The sequence below is a fragment of the Perissodus microlepis genome, chromosome 23 (assembly GCF_051167445.1).
Source record: "Perissodus microlepis isolate ML-2025 ecotype Zambia chromosome 23, ASM5116744v1, whole genome shotgun sequence".
Classification (NCBI taxonomy): Eukaryota; Metazoa; Chordata; class Actinopteri; order Cichliformes; family Cichlidae; genus Perissodus; species Perissodus microlepis.
This window is the reverse complement of record NC_140482.1, coordinates 24930933-24949295: the sequence shown is the minus strand read 5'-3', so window position 1 is coordinate 24949295 and position 18363 is coordinate 24930933. Positions and strand designations below refer to the sequence as shown.

The 18363-nt window shown below is 39.2% G+C and overlaps 1 protein-coding gene across 1 annotated transcript; it reads right to left on the bottom strand.

The window, feature by feature from the left end:
* Window positions 1–11: 11 nt before the first annotated feature.
* Window positions 12–16597, bottom strand: xdh (xanthine dehydrogenase). The gene is made up of 34 exons (XM_084920683.1): window positions 16275–16597; window positions 15229–15286; window positions 12920–13016; window positions 12658–12766; window positions 11869–11995; window positions 11532–11764; window positions 11363–11443; window positions 10476–10620; window positions 10269–10361; window positions 9887–10038; window positions 8938–9031; window positions 8446–8555; window positions 8147–8331; window positions 7632–7794; window positions 7459–7548; window positions 7111–7280; window positions 6900–7026; window positions 6709–6828; window positions 6150–6246; window positions 5949–6073; window positions 5719–5852; window positions 5563–5650; window positions 5365–5451; window positions 5086–5277; window positions 4858–5003; window positions 4562–4643; window positions 4369–4464; window positions 3807–4010; window positions 3651–3703; window positions 3463–3577; window positions 3039–3104; window positions 2711–2899; window positions 2456–2623; window positions 12–1862 (listed from the first exon to the last, which is right to left on the bottom strand). Exons 1-34 carry the CDS (start codon window positions 16371–16373, stop codon window positions 1812–1814), a joined length of 4146 nt encoding a protein of 1381 aa, XP_084776809.1. The 5' UTR covers window positions 16374–16597; the 3' UTR covers window positions 12–1811.
* Between the last annotated feature and the right edge of the window lie 1766 nt (window positions 16598–18363).

The window sequence follows — 18363 nt, the reverse complement described above, 5'->3', positions numbered from 1 at the left end:
GATGTGTTTAATATGTTTATTTCATTCATATTGCAACAATTGCTTCGAGCAAAGCAGTCAGAATTTAAACTGGACCTTTTCTGCTTGTTTACACTTTTTTTTAATTCTAGGAATCACTGTTCAAAATCATCCTTATTTATCTCACACTGGGACTTGGTGTAGCTCCCAGTTTATCATCTGCGAAACTAAGAAGTAGTTGCTGGGACTGAAAAGTGTAGCCAACACCTACAGTTCCCCTAATGTACCTGTGAGGCTCTAAAAGTGAGTCAGTCCCAATAAACTCCCATGTTAAAATGTCCAGCTTTATGATTGAAATAAACATGTTTTTAGCCTGTTTAAATTTAACAGAGGCTTAAAGTTTGCATTATTCAATGTGTGACCTCTTTGGCTAACTGCTAATTGCAGGACTTTTATTGCGTTATTTAGCACCTATAAGCAGATATCTGTGTATGTACAGCTCTCCCTCTTGTTCCAAATATGGTCACTTCTGGCTTGAAAAAAGACTATAGTGGTCAAAATGTTGAGGCTTGACAACAGGACTTTCCAAATCAATAGGAAATTAGGTCATGGTGGTCTATCTTTCGAAAGAGAGAGCATATTTCTCCTGTTTTGGCTTCCCTTCATTGGCTTGGCCTGTTAAATCCAGAATTGAATTCAAAATCCTGCTCCTCACGTACAAGGTCTTAAATAATCAGGCCCCATCTTATCTTAATGACCTTGTAGTACCATATCACCCTATTAGAGCACTTCGCTCTCGCTCTGCAGGCCTACTTGTTGTTCCTAGAGTATTTAAAAGTAGAATGGGAGGCAGAGCCTTCAGTTTTCAGGCCCCTCTTCTGTGGAACCAGCTTCCAGTTTGGATTCGGGAGACAGAAACTATCTCTACTTTTAAGATTAGGCTTAAAACTTTCCTTTTTGCTAAAGCATATAGTTAGGGCTGGACCAGGTGACCCTGAATCCTCCCTTAGTTATGCTGCAATAGACGTAGGCTGCCGGGGGATTCCCATGATGCATTGAGTTTTTCCTTTCCAGTCACCTTTCTCACTCACTATGTATTAATAGACCTCTCTGCATTGAATCATATCTGTTATTAACCTCTGTCTCTCTTCCACAGCATGTCTTTTATCCTGTCTTCCTTCTCTCACCCCAACCGGTCGCAGCAGATGGCCGCCCCTCGCTGAGCCTGGTTCTGCCGGAGGTTTCTCCCTGTTAAAATGGAGTTTTTCCTTCCCACTGTCGCCAAAGTGCTTGCTCATAGGGGGTCATATGATTGTTGGGTTTTTCTCTGTATCTATGAAGCGCCTTGAGGCGACTTTTGTTGTGATTTGGCGCTATATAAATAAAATTGAATTGAATTGAATTATCTAAACCTTTTTTAACAACCGTCCCACAGAAAAGCTCACATTAATAATAACAACTGGACAGCTCATGAAAGCCTGGAGAAGTGCAGCAGCTCTTGGCTATGAGCTGTGCTTTGTCTGTATAATGACCTAAAGTTAGCTCTGTAACACTGCAACATTATATATACTCTGCAACAGAAAATGCAGATAAGGTCCCCTTTAATTAATACCGAATTTACAAAATTACAACTGAAATATTAAAGGGAAAATGTAACAAAAAATATTGAATTCTTTCCTATTAATGCTGTATCAGTAGACAATGATTAGAGTAACACCAGGATATCCTAATATTCTAATCCTATCATAATTAGGTAATATTTGGTCCTTCAGGCGCTTTTCTGGTAACAAGGCATCACTAAACGTGGCTTAATGTGTTCTTGAGGTTTTTTGATTGATCATCAGTGGAGCGTCCTACACCTGAACAGACCAGGGGATAAAGGTTCCTGCTTCAGCCAGAGGACACTGCAATAGAAAAACAGCTGGTAAGTTCAAATATAAACAGTTTTAGGTCTCTCAGTTTCTTTTATCCAAATGACCTTTCTGCATATTTTCAATTTCTCCTTTAAAGACATGAAAAAGATTTAACCATCTCACAATGTAAAACCTAAATGTTGTCATTTGTTTCATCCGTTCTTTTTTATACCCACAAAGCTGAAATACTTTTGATTTTTTTGATTTTTTCTTTGCATGTTTATCTGGATTCTATCTCTTCAAATCTGACAAGAGTGCAGTTTGAGTCAGCTGGGCAGAAAAGAAATAAAACTGTTAATCCAGAGCTGTAACAAGGCCTGATTCTCACTAAACCTTTTCATGGACAGGATGCTGTCGTCGGCATAAAAGCTAACAATAAAAGCTAATGGAAACTTGAATATCACAAAAAGTATTTTGTTAAAAGTTGGAGTTATGCTGCAATGAGAACATGAACGATGTAGTTACTCTCATTTTTATGTACTGAGTGTGTCCACTAAGACTATTTTAAAGTCTTCTGCTACATACGTAAATTTAAACTTTTATGCCTGATTTGTCAAGCCAGATCTTTCACAAGATTTTCATACCAGTTTAGTGAAGCGGTCACTGCAGGCATTGCGGATCCTCTCGGCAGAAGCAGGGCTGTCCAGTCTAAATGGCCTGGTAATCCCTGACTCTGCCCGTGCAGCACTGATGGCATCTTTGATGGCATAAAAAACTGAAGATGCCAAGAAGAGAGGAGGCTCACCTACAGCCTGGGAAAGGAAAAACAAAAAGTATAAGTCCGTTAGATCCAGGATCATCAGTTTTTAAACTGTCTTGAGCATTACCAGATTTCTTACCTTGGAGGCAAAGATGGCCTTATCATTAGGAGCATCACGAAGCAATGAGACCGTAAGCTGGGTAGGAATGTCACCGAAGGCAGGGATTTTATAAGAACCAGGACCCCGAGTGAGGAGGACTCCCTGGGGTGAATAATGAAGCTCTTCCAGGGTGAAGAGACCCAGACCCTGCATGAATGCTCCCTCAACCTAAATGTAGACATGAGCATGAGGAACGAATCAGTACCATAAAAATGTGGTTTTTGTTTCTTTGTTTGTTCATTGATCCATCAGTTGTCTTTATGTATGAATAATATTTAATTATTTATTGACTACTTGAATATCTCACCTGCCCGATATCTATAGCTGGGTTGAGGCTGTTGCCAACATCCATCACTATGGTGGTACTCAAGTTCTGTAAGACAAATACGTCATGAAAATATCTCAAGTCAGAATTTACCAGTAAAATTGAAAAGTATAATGAAAAACTGTGAAAAAGTGAAAAAAATGTGGTGTTAAACACCTCAATCAGATTGACAGAGGTGATAAAATCAGTCAGAGTTCCTTAAAACGTTCTGTGGCTGACGAGAAAGACTAGTCGGATTGGAAAGCAACTAAGCAGAATACTGTAATATTTCACAGGCATACAATTTTGTAACACCTCTATTTTAGGGGACCTAATGCTGATTCTTGTGCGATACCACCAATCAACATTTTAAACATTTGATTCAAGAGTTTGAACTCAGATAAATGTAGCTGTACTTGGTGCAGACCTTATGTGATCCGGTCAAACAGTCTATCTCCACCTCTGAACAGGCCACTCCGTAGGAGAAATAGCTGAAGGCTCTGCCTGAGTTTGTTTCAAAGTCATAACCAATATCTGGAGTCCTGATAAGAAAGAGTGAAACCTTTCATTTTGTTGTAATATGAAGTTAATCAGTGATTCATTTGGTGAACTCACTTATAAAAACCAGTTGCACTGAGGCTGACTCTGTCAAAGTAAGCTGCTTTCACCTGGTAAACAGACACAAATACACCAAGTACAGTTAAAAGATGAATATTTAATGGGAATAACCCCCCCCCAAAAAAGTACTATGACAAATTAAGTCCTGTTTACCCAGTCCTCCCACGTTCCATTGGGATTCTTGGCCTTGAATGGCTCAAGACGTTTCAGCAGGATCTCGCAGGCATTCTTCAAGGCAGCACCATTGAGGTCTGAGGATGCAGAGGCAGCGGTTGCACTGGTGTTGGGAACTGTGTTGGTGCTGGTCTCTGATATGTGGATCTTTGAGGAGGGGATACCCAGAACTCTGCTGGCAACCTGAAAACACACAGCGAAGACAGTTCTGCATGCTTCTGAATGGCTGACCAGCTTCTCACTAAATTGCAGTAGTATAAAAATTGTATGCTGTTTTTATAAAGACCATAGGTATTTAAAATATTTTTTTAAAAAGTGCTTGAAAAAATGAATAAAAGCGGCAACGTTTGATACTCCGAAGGAAGTTTTTAGAGGCTATTTAATGTTTAGTGTCCTTATCTATGAAGAAGAATTGGTAATAAATATTTCTGTGTGTGATTCCACCAAAGGTCAGGAGAGAGAGAGTACATTTATTTCAAACATCCAATGTGATGTTTGAAATAAATATGTGGATTGTAAATAGATGAGTGGAGTCCTTTACCTGAACCATCTTGGTGTGAAGTCCTTGTCCCATTTCAGTCCCTCCATGAGTCAACAACACTGAGCCATCTGTGTAGATATGAACCAGAGCTCCAGCCTGAAGACAAATCAAAACAACCAATCAAGGCTGCTCACGATAAAAGAATAATAGGAACTGTTTAAACTTAAAATATTTGTTTGTTTGTGTATCAGACCTGGTTTAGGAAAAGTGCAGTGAAGCTGATGCCAAATTTGGTAGGAACAACAGCAATTCCCCGTTTGGTCCATCGGTTCTGTCTGCCCAGAAAACAGAAGATGATCATTTTCAAAAAGTAAGTTTCATGTTTTTATTTCTTTGCTCAAACCTTTTTGCCTCTCATCCCACAAAGTACATTTTTAGAAGTTATGCAGACTGGATAATTATTACCTCTTGTGTTGCTAAAATTGCTTCTAAACTTGTTCTTATCCACTCAAAAGTACTGAAATTTTGGTCTAAATAACTTGCTCTTACCTGTTGTAGAGGTCAATGGCAATTCGACGTTGCTCGTATCCAGAGCGTGACATGCATTCATCCCAGCAGCGGTCTAAGGTGATCTGGTCCAGGACTTGATTAAATGGAGTTGAATCACCTTTCATATACAAGTTCAACCGCCGAACCTACAGGAGGATGTTGACACTGACTGGACTGCCATTCATTAACTAGACTTAGTTGTTTATACAACTTCAGTTATCCACCAACCTCCTCAGGCGACTTCCCCAGACTCTGAGCCACATCGGTCATCCAGCTCTCTGCCACCATCATACCCTGTGGCCCTCCAAAGCCTCTGAAAGCGGTGTTGGACGGCAGGTTGGTGCGGCACAGGAAACCTCGGCCACGTATATTTGGCACTCTATATGAGTTCTCCATGTGAAACAGAGCTCGCTCCACAATCTTTTTGAATACACAGCTAACTTTAGGGTGTTATCAGCATACCATGTAATTAGATGAATAAGGTCTGTGGTTCATAATAATACTCACTGCCTGAGAGAGATCCATGGAGTTTCCAGCATTACCATAGTACGTCACATCCAGGGCAACAACTCTCCCACTGTTTAGAAACCCAACCTGCAGCAAGAGAAAAGGATCAGTAAAATTACCTTCAAAAAATAAAATTACTGCCATAAGTATTATAGCTGCTGCTATTGCCAACACTGATAGTAGTACTATTCCTCATACCTTATATTTACCATAGAAGGGATGTCTTCCTCCAGTAATTAGCATGTCCTCGTCTCTGTCCAACATACACCTGACAGGCCTCTTCAGTCTGAAGCACAGAAAGCCAGATTCTTACCAATGTTAGATTCTTGAGGTTTTAAAAATTGATGGACTTACTTATTTGCTGCCACAGCAACCACAGTGGATAGCAAAGTGGTCCGTGATTCTTTTCCTCCAAAACCTCCGCCCATCCTCTTCACGCGGACCACCACCCTGTTTGCAGGGACACCCAATGCCATTGCCACCAGAGACTGAATCAGAGACACACTTATAGGTTAATTTATTACATCTTATTTTGTGTGTGTTTTTATGCTATTGTTACCTGTGTTTTGGAGCATTGGAGTTACCTGTGTATGGGTGGGTGCCTGGGTGGAAACAAAGAGCTCCATCTCTCCATCTTCTCCTCGGGGAACAGCCAGAGTAACATTTGTCTCCAAGTAGAAATGCTCCTGACCACCGATGTGCATCTCACCTGACAGACAGCAAATCAAAAATTAATGCCAGCTGGAAAAGTGAGGAGTCACATAGAGTCACAGAGACAGTCCTACCCTCCAGGATGTGGTCAGCTTGTTTAAACCCCAACTCCAAATCCCCCTTTTGTATGGTTCTGATTGGCTGATAGAAGGACTGGGTAGCAATGGCCTCCTGTCAATCAAACCAACACAACATTTAAATAATATTATTTTATGGTTCTCAGCTGCCAGAAACACACAAAGTTACAACATTTTACTGGACTTTATGCAATAAAAAAGATAGGTACATATTCTAGAGGTAGATTATATTCTACACTAAGTACACAACAGAAAATGCTTTAAAAAGTGAAGCTAGAAAATATTGAAATACATAGAATAGAATGAAATGATTAAAAATGTAACAATGTTAACTGTAAGTGCAAATTTATTTTATAATGTAAATTTAAGTTACATTTAATTTAATTTTTTCTTTAAATGTAAATTTACATTGAGAAATTAAGATGGTAGCAGATTTATTTTTGTGTCAAATTACATCGACATGTTTAAAATGTTACATCAGCATTCACTCTGGATACATAACCATCAAAGATCATCAATGATTGGTCAATAGCAGCTCAGGTGTGTCAGCTCTCACCTGTATGGTTATGACAGGCTGCCGCTCTTCATACTCGATCCTCACGGCTTTGGCGGCTCTCTGAGCTTGAAGCTGAGTTTTGGCCACCACAGCACCAATGATATGACCCACACAAGTCACCTGCACACAGGACAGACGAGATATCAACCTCAACCCTACAAAGCCTGATGATTGGTTGGAAGAAAACAAACCTCGCCGTCAGCAAGGACAGTCTCATCAAATTTGAGAGATCCGGCGGTGTTACTGCCGGGGATGTCATCAGCAAACAGGAAGCAGACGACACCAGGGCAACGCTCAGCACCTGACGTGTCTATAGACCTGTAACACATAACTGGTTACACATGACATATATCTGTTGGACAGGTGAGTGTAGTACAGGGGTGTTTTCTACAGGTGTCTTACAATATTCGAGCGTGGGCCTTGCTGCTGGTGATGAGTGACAGGTAGAGCTCGTTCTCGTACAGCGGCATGTCATCGCAGTAAACCGCCTCACCTGTCGCCTGCTTCATGGCCGACAGGTGCATTATGGGACGGCCCACCACATCATCCTGGCTCTGCCCCTTTGCCACGGCCTACAAGAGGAGAATCGAAATACAAACATGGACAATAAATCTCAATCTGTTACATTTCCAGAGATTATATATGTATAAATATTTACTTTAATTAAACTCTGAATTTTCATAGAAAATTGAAAAATTAGAATATTTTGTAGACATTCATTTAAGAATAACATAAAACACTTTGTTGTACCTGGTAGATCTGAACGCTGGATGGCGTCTCTGGATGGTACACTTCAGTCGCACTCAGACAATCTGAGGTGACCTCGGCCACCTTTAGCCCCTGAGAGATGGACCAATGAGATGCTGTTAAAAACAATCACATGACAATTGTTGTTTAAATCTGATGATGGGAAACAGACAGACCTGCAGTCGGAGCTTCTGCAGCACTGTCAGGTAGAACTTGTAGAAGAGGCTCAGAGTTAAAGTTCTTCGGTATGTCACCATGCCACCCGGCACAGACGGATCCAGGCTCATCTCCTCAGCCATTGAGTTGCAAGCCTCCTCTAGAAGCTCCTCTCCCCACGGCCTGTACGATACCAAACATTCTTACAGCCTTCTATCCTTCCTTCTTATTTTTCTTCTTTGTTACTTTCCTTTCTTTTCCTTTCCTTTTTTGTTCATCCTGACCTTAGTCCCTTTTTAACTTCCTCCCTTCTTTAACTGCTTAATGACTTTCTTTCATTCATCCTATGTGCTTACATCCTTTCATATTTTTCCTTCCTCCCATCATTCCTGCTACCTTCCTTCCTTTCTTCTTAAATCATCACTTCTTTTGATAATTTCTTGATTCCTTCCCTGTATACTTATTTCCATTTTCTTCCATTCCTTCCTTCCTCCCTTCTCTATTTTTATCTTTCTTTCCTTTGACTCCTTCTTACCTTCCAATCAGTCTGTTTGCCGTCTTCTTAGCCAGTACTGTGGTCGGTGCCATGCCACCAAAACTCAGCCTCAGGTTCTCGACAACATCGGTCCCAGGGGTGAAGGTGACGCTCATCGCTGCTGTGACGATACTGATGTCATCCTCACGGCGAGGGGATTGTTTGTAGGCAGACACAAACTGAGTCTGCAGGTAGAAAACAAAGTCGCTGACTGACAGAACACATGAGGTGGTCACAGGAAATGGTTGGAGGGGTTTAAATGTAACAGGAAGTAATTGCATCAACAAAACTGCTTCGACCTTTTTGCTGTATGGGATATGAATTGAGAGTAGGATCTCCTGAGGTCGCAGAGCTGTCCTCCTGTAACCCGTGAAGAACCCATCATCCATCTGAACCTCACGGCTTCCATCTGAAGGACAGTCAGAGGTCAAAAGCGAGGGTCAACAAGACAAAACACATGGAAGCCACAAAAACAGCTGGTTGTCAGTGGTAATTCTTATTCAAACATTTATACAGTTATCATTATGAACATGTAAACTACAGCTTAGAGAAATGTAACCAGGAAACAGCTGAATTTCCTGTGAGCAGCTCCTGGCACATGATAGGTGATCAGACAAATGTCACCTGATCACTGTGAGACTGAAGAAAAACCTAAAATCAGGCAGATTCTCAGGCAGGCTCTGAATGAGATTTGTCTGATGTTTTTTCTGGAGGTTTACCTTGAATGGATAGTTTAGTTTGAATCTTTATCAGCACCTTATGTCAACCAGAATAAAAGTGTGTGCTGTTACCTTTGTCCACCAGAGTGAGCTTGCAGCTGGCTGCCATAAAGACCGGGTTCAGGTCCGATATGGGGCTGGCTGTCATGATGTTTCCACCGACAGCCTGAAAAACACGACACAATCACATCTTATCACAATGTCACAGAAAACAAGACAGTCTCAACTTTTTATATCACAGTAATGTTTTTATGACGTAAGGTGTTCTTTAAAGTTATAGGCATGGTTCAGTAGCTATTGTTGAGCAAAACTCCTTTTTCAAAATCATACTGGATTAAATTTGCTTCTAAACTTACTCTATACCCAGTCATTGAGGGCTTGTGAACAACAAAATAGCTCTGTGTATTTACTGGTATATTTCTACTATGCTACAGTGGGTATTTCCTTGGAAAGGTCCAAATGCAACTGAATGCAAATTGCTCTGTATATTTTTGCCACATCCAAGACGAATGAAACTTCCCACTAACTTGGTGTATGTCATAGAAGAAATGTTTTCTCTTACAGGGCGTCAACCACAAACCTCTTACTACCTCTCTGTATGTACCCTAAACTCCCCCATGAAACCTGCATATATTGGGATGTTCCCACTCTCTTGCCCCCTAAAGTACTTTCTTGTTTTCACACACCTCCTGTACTATCATAGAAATTATATAATTGTTTGAAACACTCCATAATCCCCAACCCCGCAAAGCTAAACCTTAATTGTCATTGGACCAGAGTATCATTGAAAATGTCAATTAACTTTGAAATTATTGACATTTTCAGCTGTCTCTGTCTATTGATTGGTGATGTTACACTCTCCATTGGCCCCTCATGCTAGGCACACTGGGTATCTCTTCAAAAAGGTCCATTATAACATAGAACCTAAATTTACCCCACCAAAGTACCCACTTGTGTCTTGGAAAAGGTCTAGTGTCCTAGAATCAAACAACTTTTGTACCAGTCAGTCCAGGTAACTCACCGCTACATTACGAATCTGCACTCCAGCAAACCATCGCAGCTGCTCCAGGACAGCGAGGAACACCTCAGTCTTATGAGGAGGAAGACTTTCCACTGCCTGCCTCAGCACCACCGCCATGTGGCTGAGAGTGCATGCTGCACCAAACACAATCCCTGAAACAAAGAGATTTTCTCATCACTGCTTCTTCTCCCATCGCTGAGCTACAGCAACCTTTAACCTTTTTGATTTAGAAGACAATCTGACATGTTCTCTTAACACTTACTCTTCAGTGATAAGAACCAGTTTGCTTTCTTATTTACTTTCTACTTTCTTATTTAATTCATTCATTTGCAATCAGAAGGAAACGTTTATTAGCAGTGGTATCAATGTGAGTTGTACTCACCATCTTCAGTGTGAGTCACTGCGCTCAGTTCAGGAATGAAGGTTGGAGCTAGGATGACTGGGTAAACCATGTTCTTAAACTTAACTTCAACACCTGAAGGCATAAATGAAAGAGTGAATGAGTCAGTAAGTTAGTATTTATCTGAGTAAATGAGTGCTAATTGTGAAATGAAGGAGTGAATGAATGATCTGAGTGAACCAGACTGACCAACTTCGGTGTTTCCCACCACCACACGGGCATCTGGATGTTTCCATTTCAGATTCAGAAACTCATCCAGACTGTCAGGCTGCAGCCATGTCATTCGCTCACCATGGAAACACAGCGAATGTGGCTTCCGATCTTTAGAGAGAGTCTAGGTGGAATAAAGTGGAAGGAGAGGGACAAACACAATGTGCGAAATCAGTTCATTGTACATATCAATAGCACAACAAATGACTGGAGGGAAACTGTGGAACTACAGCTCACATGGTGCTTATGGAAATGTAGCTTGATGTGTCACAGCCACATCTGAAGCTTCGCCTGCCTTTGTTTAGTGATCAAATCAGCCAGAGCTCAAGAACTAACTTCCTGTTACACCTGGATGCAACTATCTGTTTCTCTACACTCAGGATCTAGGCCTCATGTTCAAATCAAATCAAGGTTCTATGTTTGCTTGTATGCTGATAATTTTCACATTTGTATGGAGGACGAGAATCATGTTTAGTAAGTTCAGTTTGAGTTCAGCATTTAAGATATTTAGTTGAAAAATCTGTTTTACTATAATATCAAATACCTTTGTAATATAGGAGGTCAGTTCAGGTCTTTGCTGGCACAAATATTTATATGAAGGGCCCCACGTATTGGCCGTTTAGCCATTCTGTTTCCATTATGTCATTTTACATTTACACAGGTGGTTGGTGCTTTAGAAGAAAAGACATCCATATGGAAAATGGTAGATGTTGATGGGGTTTTTTTAGGTTTAACCCATCAACGTCAAGACCTCCTAGCATTTTTTTCAGAAGTTCCTACACCTAGAGTAGGTACTTTGTTTTTTTTCCCAAAATTACCCCAACGTGATTGTGCTTGATTGTGTGCTTGGGTTTGTGTGAATTTACCATGAGTTCAGGAGGAAAAATGACTTCCTGCGTAGGGTCAAAGGGTGCAAATTCTGCAGGGTTAAAAAGAGACGTAGCTTCCTGTGTAAAAACATACACACAATTTACATCCAAATACCTTCAACAGGCTGTTCAATAGTTTTTAACAACAAGAATGAAGATCACTTACATTGATTTGCTCCTCTGAACCATTCTGTGCTCCATTCACATTACTCATACAGCAGCTATTTTTCTGCCCCCTCCCTCCACAGCATCCCCCCTCCTGGAGGAAAACACACAAACGGACTGTCATCAACAGAGTAATGGCAAAAAGAAACCTTCTCCATAGGTGTCTTCTCACCACAGTGAAAGTCTTGTATCCTTCCAGTATTGGCCTGTATCCAGTGCAACGACACAGATTTCCTGAAAATGTGATAATTTGTGTTGAAACATCAGGTCTGATCACTGCTACCTAGTTTCTTTCCCTATTCAATAAACAACAAAAGTCGGTCTGTCTCTGGCAGGACCTTGGAAAGCCTCCTCCATATCGCCCATCTTAGGTGTGGGATTGTTCCTCAGCAGGGCGTACATGGACATGACGATACCTGGCGTGCAGAAACCACACTGAGAGCCATGAGCCTTTGCAATTCGTTCCTGAATGATGAAAAAAAAAAAAAAAACACCCATTAGGGGAAATATTTACAAAAGTAAATACATGTACAAGCATTTGCAGCATTTGAAGCCTCAGATTTCTTAGGAAAACATTGTAATGGTTCCTCAACATTTTTCTTCAACGGCAATTCCATTAGGAAGGAAACTAGTTTTAGCTAGCATTAGCCAGAGGATGACAGCATGGTGTCAGATTTCAGCCAAAAACCAAATAATTCCTCCATAAATTATTAGATAAAACTGCAAAGTTTTCCATTGTTACAGGTTATATTAAAGTCCATTTAAATATTTGCAATAAAAAAAATATACCTGAAAAAGTTGCTTCATTAGTAACTTTGTATAAATAAAAATAATTAATTGAGTAAAAATGCTTTGTTAGAAGAAGGTAATAAAGTCATTTTCCAGCTGGTAGGGGAAAATTTCTTCCCCCTGGTGGCCAAACATCGACAAATGCCTCTTTAATACAGGTCATTAAGGCAATATGTTACCATGGAAACTTGTTTCTGCCATTGTCTCTTAACCTTTTCAACAATTTTGAAATAATAACCTAAATTTTTGTTTTGTTTTTTTTTCCAGTTGCAGAAACACAAGTTCCTTATGTTCCTTTGTGTTCAGGTATGTGTTGTTTTTTTGTTGTTTTTTCTAACCTGGACAGGGTGCAACTTCCTCGCCACGCTGCCGATTCCCTCCACAGTTGTCACGGCCACCAGGTGCAGGGAGCAGAGAGGGGCCATGCAGGCGTTGATGGCGTAATGACTGGATGCAGTTAAAGACTGTTCACGTGCTCTCAAATGTTTTATTTAGCAGCTGTGAAATCAGTTTGTTATGGATGGAGCACATGAGTGCAGCTGATCGACATACATACATTTTAAACACACGCATGTATAAACACATTCAGAGTAAGGATACAGCAGCTGCTTAGTGTGTGTTTGGTATCTGGACAGCATTACAGTACAGGCTCCACAGCCGCCCTCAGCACAGCCCAGCTTGGTTCCTGTTAGACCCACTGAACACACACACACACACACACACACACACACACACATTTTTACTGTGAAATCACTAAATCACTGGATGTGGTCATGAAGCGTGTCGGAGTACAGTTATGCTCTCAGAGACCGGCTGTAAAACCTGAATCAGCAACTCTGACTGTTACTGAACACGTCACTGAGATGAGATGTTCTCATATGACATGATACTCAACTCATTTTGTATTTTTGTGTAGTATATACAGATATATAAAAGCACTGGCAGGCTACTGCAGCCATAAACAGGTCAAGTTTAAGACTTTAAAAGACATTTTAAAACCACTTTTAAAGAAATTTAAGAACAAACATACAAACGAAATACACAATAAGAGGGAAAATGACGTTCTTCCAAGTATAAGGAATAGCAATGTGTTTTGATCCTGGTGTGTACTAAAATTACGCTATTTGGTTTAGACACTGAACTCACTTAGAGTTAGACATTAAAAACTATTCTGTGAGGTTTAAGAAAAGACTAACACAACTATAAATGATTACTTTTAGGCGACAGATTACTCTCAAAAAGTGCCAAAGATAACCTTGTGTTCAAGAGCATCATCCCATTTTCCTGAGTTTTAGGACACCTTTGACATACATTTGTAAGCATTTTTACATTGAATAATTGTTGCTCCAAAGCCATCTGCTTGCTAGCAGGGCCTTCTTCATCATCGTCTCCATCCAGGGCCAGGTCAGGCTGAAAGGGCCGAGGAATTTTGTATTTGTATTGATTTGGGATTATGTTATGGTTCTATATGCTGGAAATCATTTCAGTAAATAATTTGAGACCGATCAAACACAGTTTTCAGTTTTTTTTACAAATCTCTAATCACTCTCATAGACCTAAAAATGCTGCTCTGTAATTGGTTCAGGTGCTTCAAAAGGCACTAGAGACCCTTTATTGGGTAATTTGCATCCAGGATAACCTGTTATTCTAAGTGCTATACAAATGAAAAAATAGGTGTTAGTTTGGTTCTAAATAATCTGAAATCTGCTGTTGCTGCTCTCATTGTAACATTTATAGAATAATAATGAACGTAAACTTGTAACCACAGCATTTACAAGAATATTGTTGTAACAGAAAATTGCAGATAGCAGTCTCAGTGAATAGCTGTAATTCAACAAACTGCAAGAAGAAGCTTCCGAACTAACCTTTGTGGATGGAATATTTCTTGGAATTTTTTTGTAACACCTAAAAAGTGTGATGCTCTGAATCTGTTTAATTTCTCTTTCTGGTCTCGGCAGACGGCTGTTCCTCCCTGAGACTGGTTCTTCCTGTTAACAGGGAGTTTTTCCTTCCTATTGTCACAAAGTGCTTCCTCATATTGGGTTGTCTGTTTTCTCTCTATTTTTACCCGACAACATAAAGTGGCTTTAGGTGACTCTTCTGATTTATACCCATTACTAACAAACTGTACACTTGTGGTATATAGTGTGTGAATGGGTGGGTGACTGGATGTGTAAAGCGCTTTGGGGTCCTTAGGGACTAGTAAAGCGCTATACAAATACAGGCCATTTACCATATATCTAATGGTGAACAATACTGCACAATTTGGTATGATTGCTTTCATTTCCTGTAATTAGCTCCTTTTATTTACTATTATTAAAGGCAGTTTAATAGTTCCTGTGAATTCAATTTCCTCTAGTGGGACACGAAAGATACTGCTGTGCTGTGAGGGCAGTCTGAAACATCAGTCACAGTTTAATATTTCATAAATTATGAAATCCAAACGACAGATGAACACTCAGGAAATGAGAGGAAAGCTTTCTGGCACAAATCCCAAATGCTGGAAAGTGCTGGACTTTGACTGTTTGATTGCAGAGACAGTCACTGACCCCGCAGCCGCTCATCATGAGAAAAACAATAAACCAAACCAGCACTTAAAAACCCCACTGATTTAAACCTCTGTATTCATATTAAACACATCAACAGCTGCATTATTGGGTTAGGTTGTTACTTTGGGTTCTTCCTCTTTTTCTTCATGTAGTGTGCGCGAGGCTGAAGGTGGAAACGTGACCAGTGACAGAAAAAGATAAACAGGACTCCCTGCACAGTGAAAAAAACAAGGCTGAACTTGAACTTGAAAAAACCACTGACTGAGGACAAAGTCTATCTACCACTACACTATATGTGTTATTCTATAGATTATACTACACACTGTACAGACGTGTGTGTGTTTTTATGTGTGATCATACATTTTCTCCGCAGATATGTCAGCAGGGTCATCTCAGGGTCTGCATTCTTCTCAACAATCTGCAGCACAAACACAAATCAATCTTTCAGAGTACAAAGAAGCTCAAAAGTTACATTTTAATCAACATGAAAAGACTAAAAATACACAGAAAAATACACCAGGACATATAAATCAGTGTTTGACAGTTAATTATCAACAAGTTATTCACTGCTCTGAGACAGAAAAGTGATGGCAGTTGAGGTAAACTGAGTGCAGCTCATGTCCTTCCAGTTTAAATTTACAGAAACAAACTAACAGTCAGTTACCAGGAGGACGCTGCAGCTATAAAGTCAAAATAAATTTAATTTACATTAATCGAACATTCTGAATCAGAAATAAAATATTAAATGTTGGTCTAGATTTTAGTAAATAAAAATATACTAAAACTTGCATGGACTCTGGTTTAAGCGTAGTATAACTGACCAATGTAACATTCTGAATATTTTGAATTAATCCTGTATTTTAATGAATGAATCTTTCATTTTGCTCCCTCTCACAAACATTAAAGCTTTCACTGAGTATCAGCTACACATGCACAGCTTACTATGATTTATTTTACCAGCTTTTTTGTGTTTGTCTCACTTATCAGAAGCAAACTGAATGTCATTATGTGTTTTTAATGCACCGTGTCGCCTATAAGTCATCAATGTTTTGCTTTCACCAACATTTTGTTCCACATTCTGAAATACTTCAGTTTTTCATCCCAACTTTTTATTCAGCTGAACAAACTTCTGTTTTTTTTCTAATTACTTTACTAGTTTTTTGCTCATTTGTTCTTTTATTTGTGAAAAAATATAACATTAATAGAATCAATTTACTTGGATTACAATAAAAAAATAAATCAGGAGATTCAGCTGCAATTTGAAGCACAGTCTAAATTCTTACATAATTAAGTGTTCATGATCTTTGTTATCGTTAAGATGGATTAAGCATGATATAAATGTTACAGAGGCAGACTGAGATCACAGTAAAGTCACTATGAATGAGCTAAAAGATGAATATTTTTACCTTCTTCCCATTAACAAAGAAGATGAGTTCATCAGACCCAGACCGAGTCTTGGTTCCTGTCCGGTCCCCCATGTTGCCGGTCTCCTGTGCCCTCTCCATGGTGCTGGTGTTTCTGGTCTTTAATGATCCGGCCTCGTGGGCTCAGTTATCTGGAGGGAGGCATGTCCTGTCCGGCCCCCCTTCTCCTCCCACAAAAACCTGATGGTGCGTTCAGGAGCGTAGCAATCCCTCAGATGTTTCGATCGCGCTCAATAATCAAACGTTAAATCATGATCAGTCATGTGCGGATTAACTGATAAAGTCTGAAACTTCTTTCCCCTCACTTAAAAAAATAAATAAAAATGTGTGAATGACCTGCAGTACTAACATTGCAGATGTTCCTGTTCTGAACAATTATTCACAGCTATGAGCATACCTGGAGGTCAAAGGTCACAGTCCTGTATAATAGTTGTGTAATAGCTGTAAACTAGTAACTGGATAACTATTATGCGAATTTCAAGCTGACACAGCAGCTCACGAGTTCCAGTCTGTCAGGTCAGCTTCCTGCTCAGTTTTTATTTACCTTGAAATAAAGACTGAAAATTTATCTTTGCATTTGACAGAACCCTCAAACTACATCTATTGACATCAAATACACATGAAAATCATGGTAAATCACAGCCTATCAGCAGGTTTAATGAACAATGACTGGAAACAACAACAAAGTCCTCCCCACTGAAGGTCACAGCCAGAAAACAAACTGTGATTGAATAAAGATGGAAATAGAGACAAAACCAGAAATTCAAATTTAAAATATGTAACAACAAGATCTGTGTAATAAAACAATGATGATATTAAAGTAAATATAAAACAGATGACTGTGAAAACATACTAACATACTCAAATGGAAAAATGAAATACATAATAATAAACTCAGAATTCAAATGTACATAAATAATGAAAAGAATTATAATTTGTAGTATGAATATAATTCAACCATAAATACTGACAAAACAATAAAAATAAGTAAAAGGTATAAAATGAAATAAATACAGTAAAAACATTTCCTTAAAGTTAAAGTTTTTTTTAAACATAACACCAGTTTTTAAGAGTTTATTCATTTTAAAGAGTTTAAATCCACTACATCGCCATCAGCTCAAAGTGTAAAACAATTAATTCAGTGATTTTAAACTTTATATCATTATTATTATTATTATTATTAGATGGTTTATATTAGACTGTAGAGCGGAAATATTTATTCATGTCACAAGACCTGTCAGCCAACATGCAGTTTTGTAACACAGCACAATGAATACACTGCTTTCTCCTCACACATACATTAGCATCAGATCACTCACAGACTCATGTGATCTGGATTCCAGCTGTGAATCCATTTGATTTGCCCTCCGTAGCCTCAAAGGCCTCCGCTTATAGTCAGGAGATGCTGATAAATGAAAGTTCAACCAGACTCCACACAATTATTCTGCTTCTCTGTTACACATGTACATGGATGTGTTTGTTGTGGAGGATTTTAAGGTTTATACAAGAGACAAATAGAACTGTTTTGCCTATAAACAACTGACTTTTAAATTCACAGTCACAGTGGGCCTATGACTGAGCCCTGAGGTACATCATATTTAATGGCGCTGGCTACAGTCTTCACATGAGGTTAGCCAACAAATATTAACGGTGAAAGTCGTTTTTAAAGTAGTAGTGAATGAGTTCTTATGCCATTTGTGCCATTCTAGTTTGATTTGCTAACAGAAAGCATTTAGTGTTTGTACGACCCGATAGTTTCCTAAAACACATTTTCCATCTCAGTCCGCTTATGGCAAAAATAAATTAAATTCTCTTTATATTATAAGGTTTTTCACAACATGATATGAATCAACCATGAACTTGAACATGTACTTAGTAGGTCTTTCAATTAGGTAAAGAAAACCTCAGCAGAACTACAAAACATGACATACTGAACCATTTTATTATTTTTTAAAAATTAATCCAAAAACACAAGTAGTGTGTGAAACACACGGAAAGCTGGTGGTTTGGAAGGGCTGCCTTCCAAAATTTAAACACAGTTTAGGTTTGCAAAGTAGCATCTGAACAACCC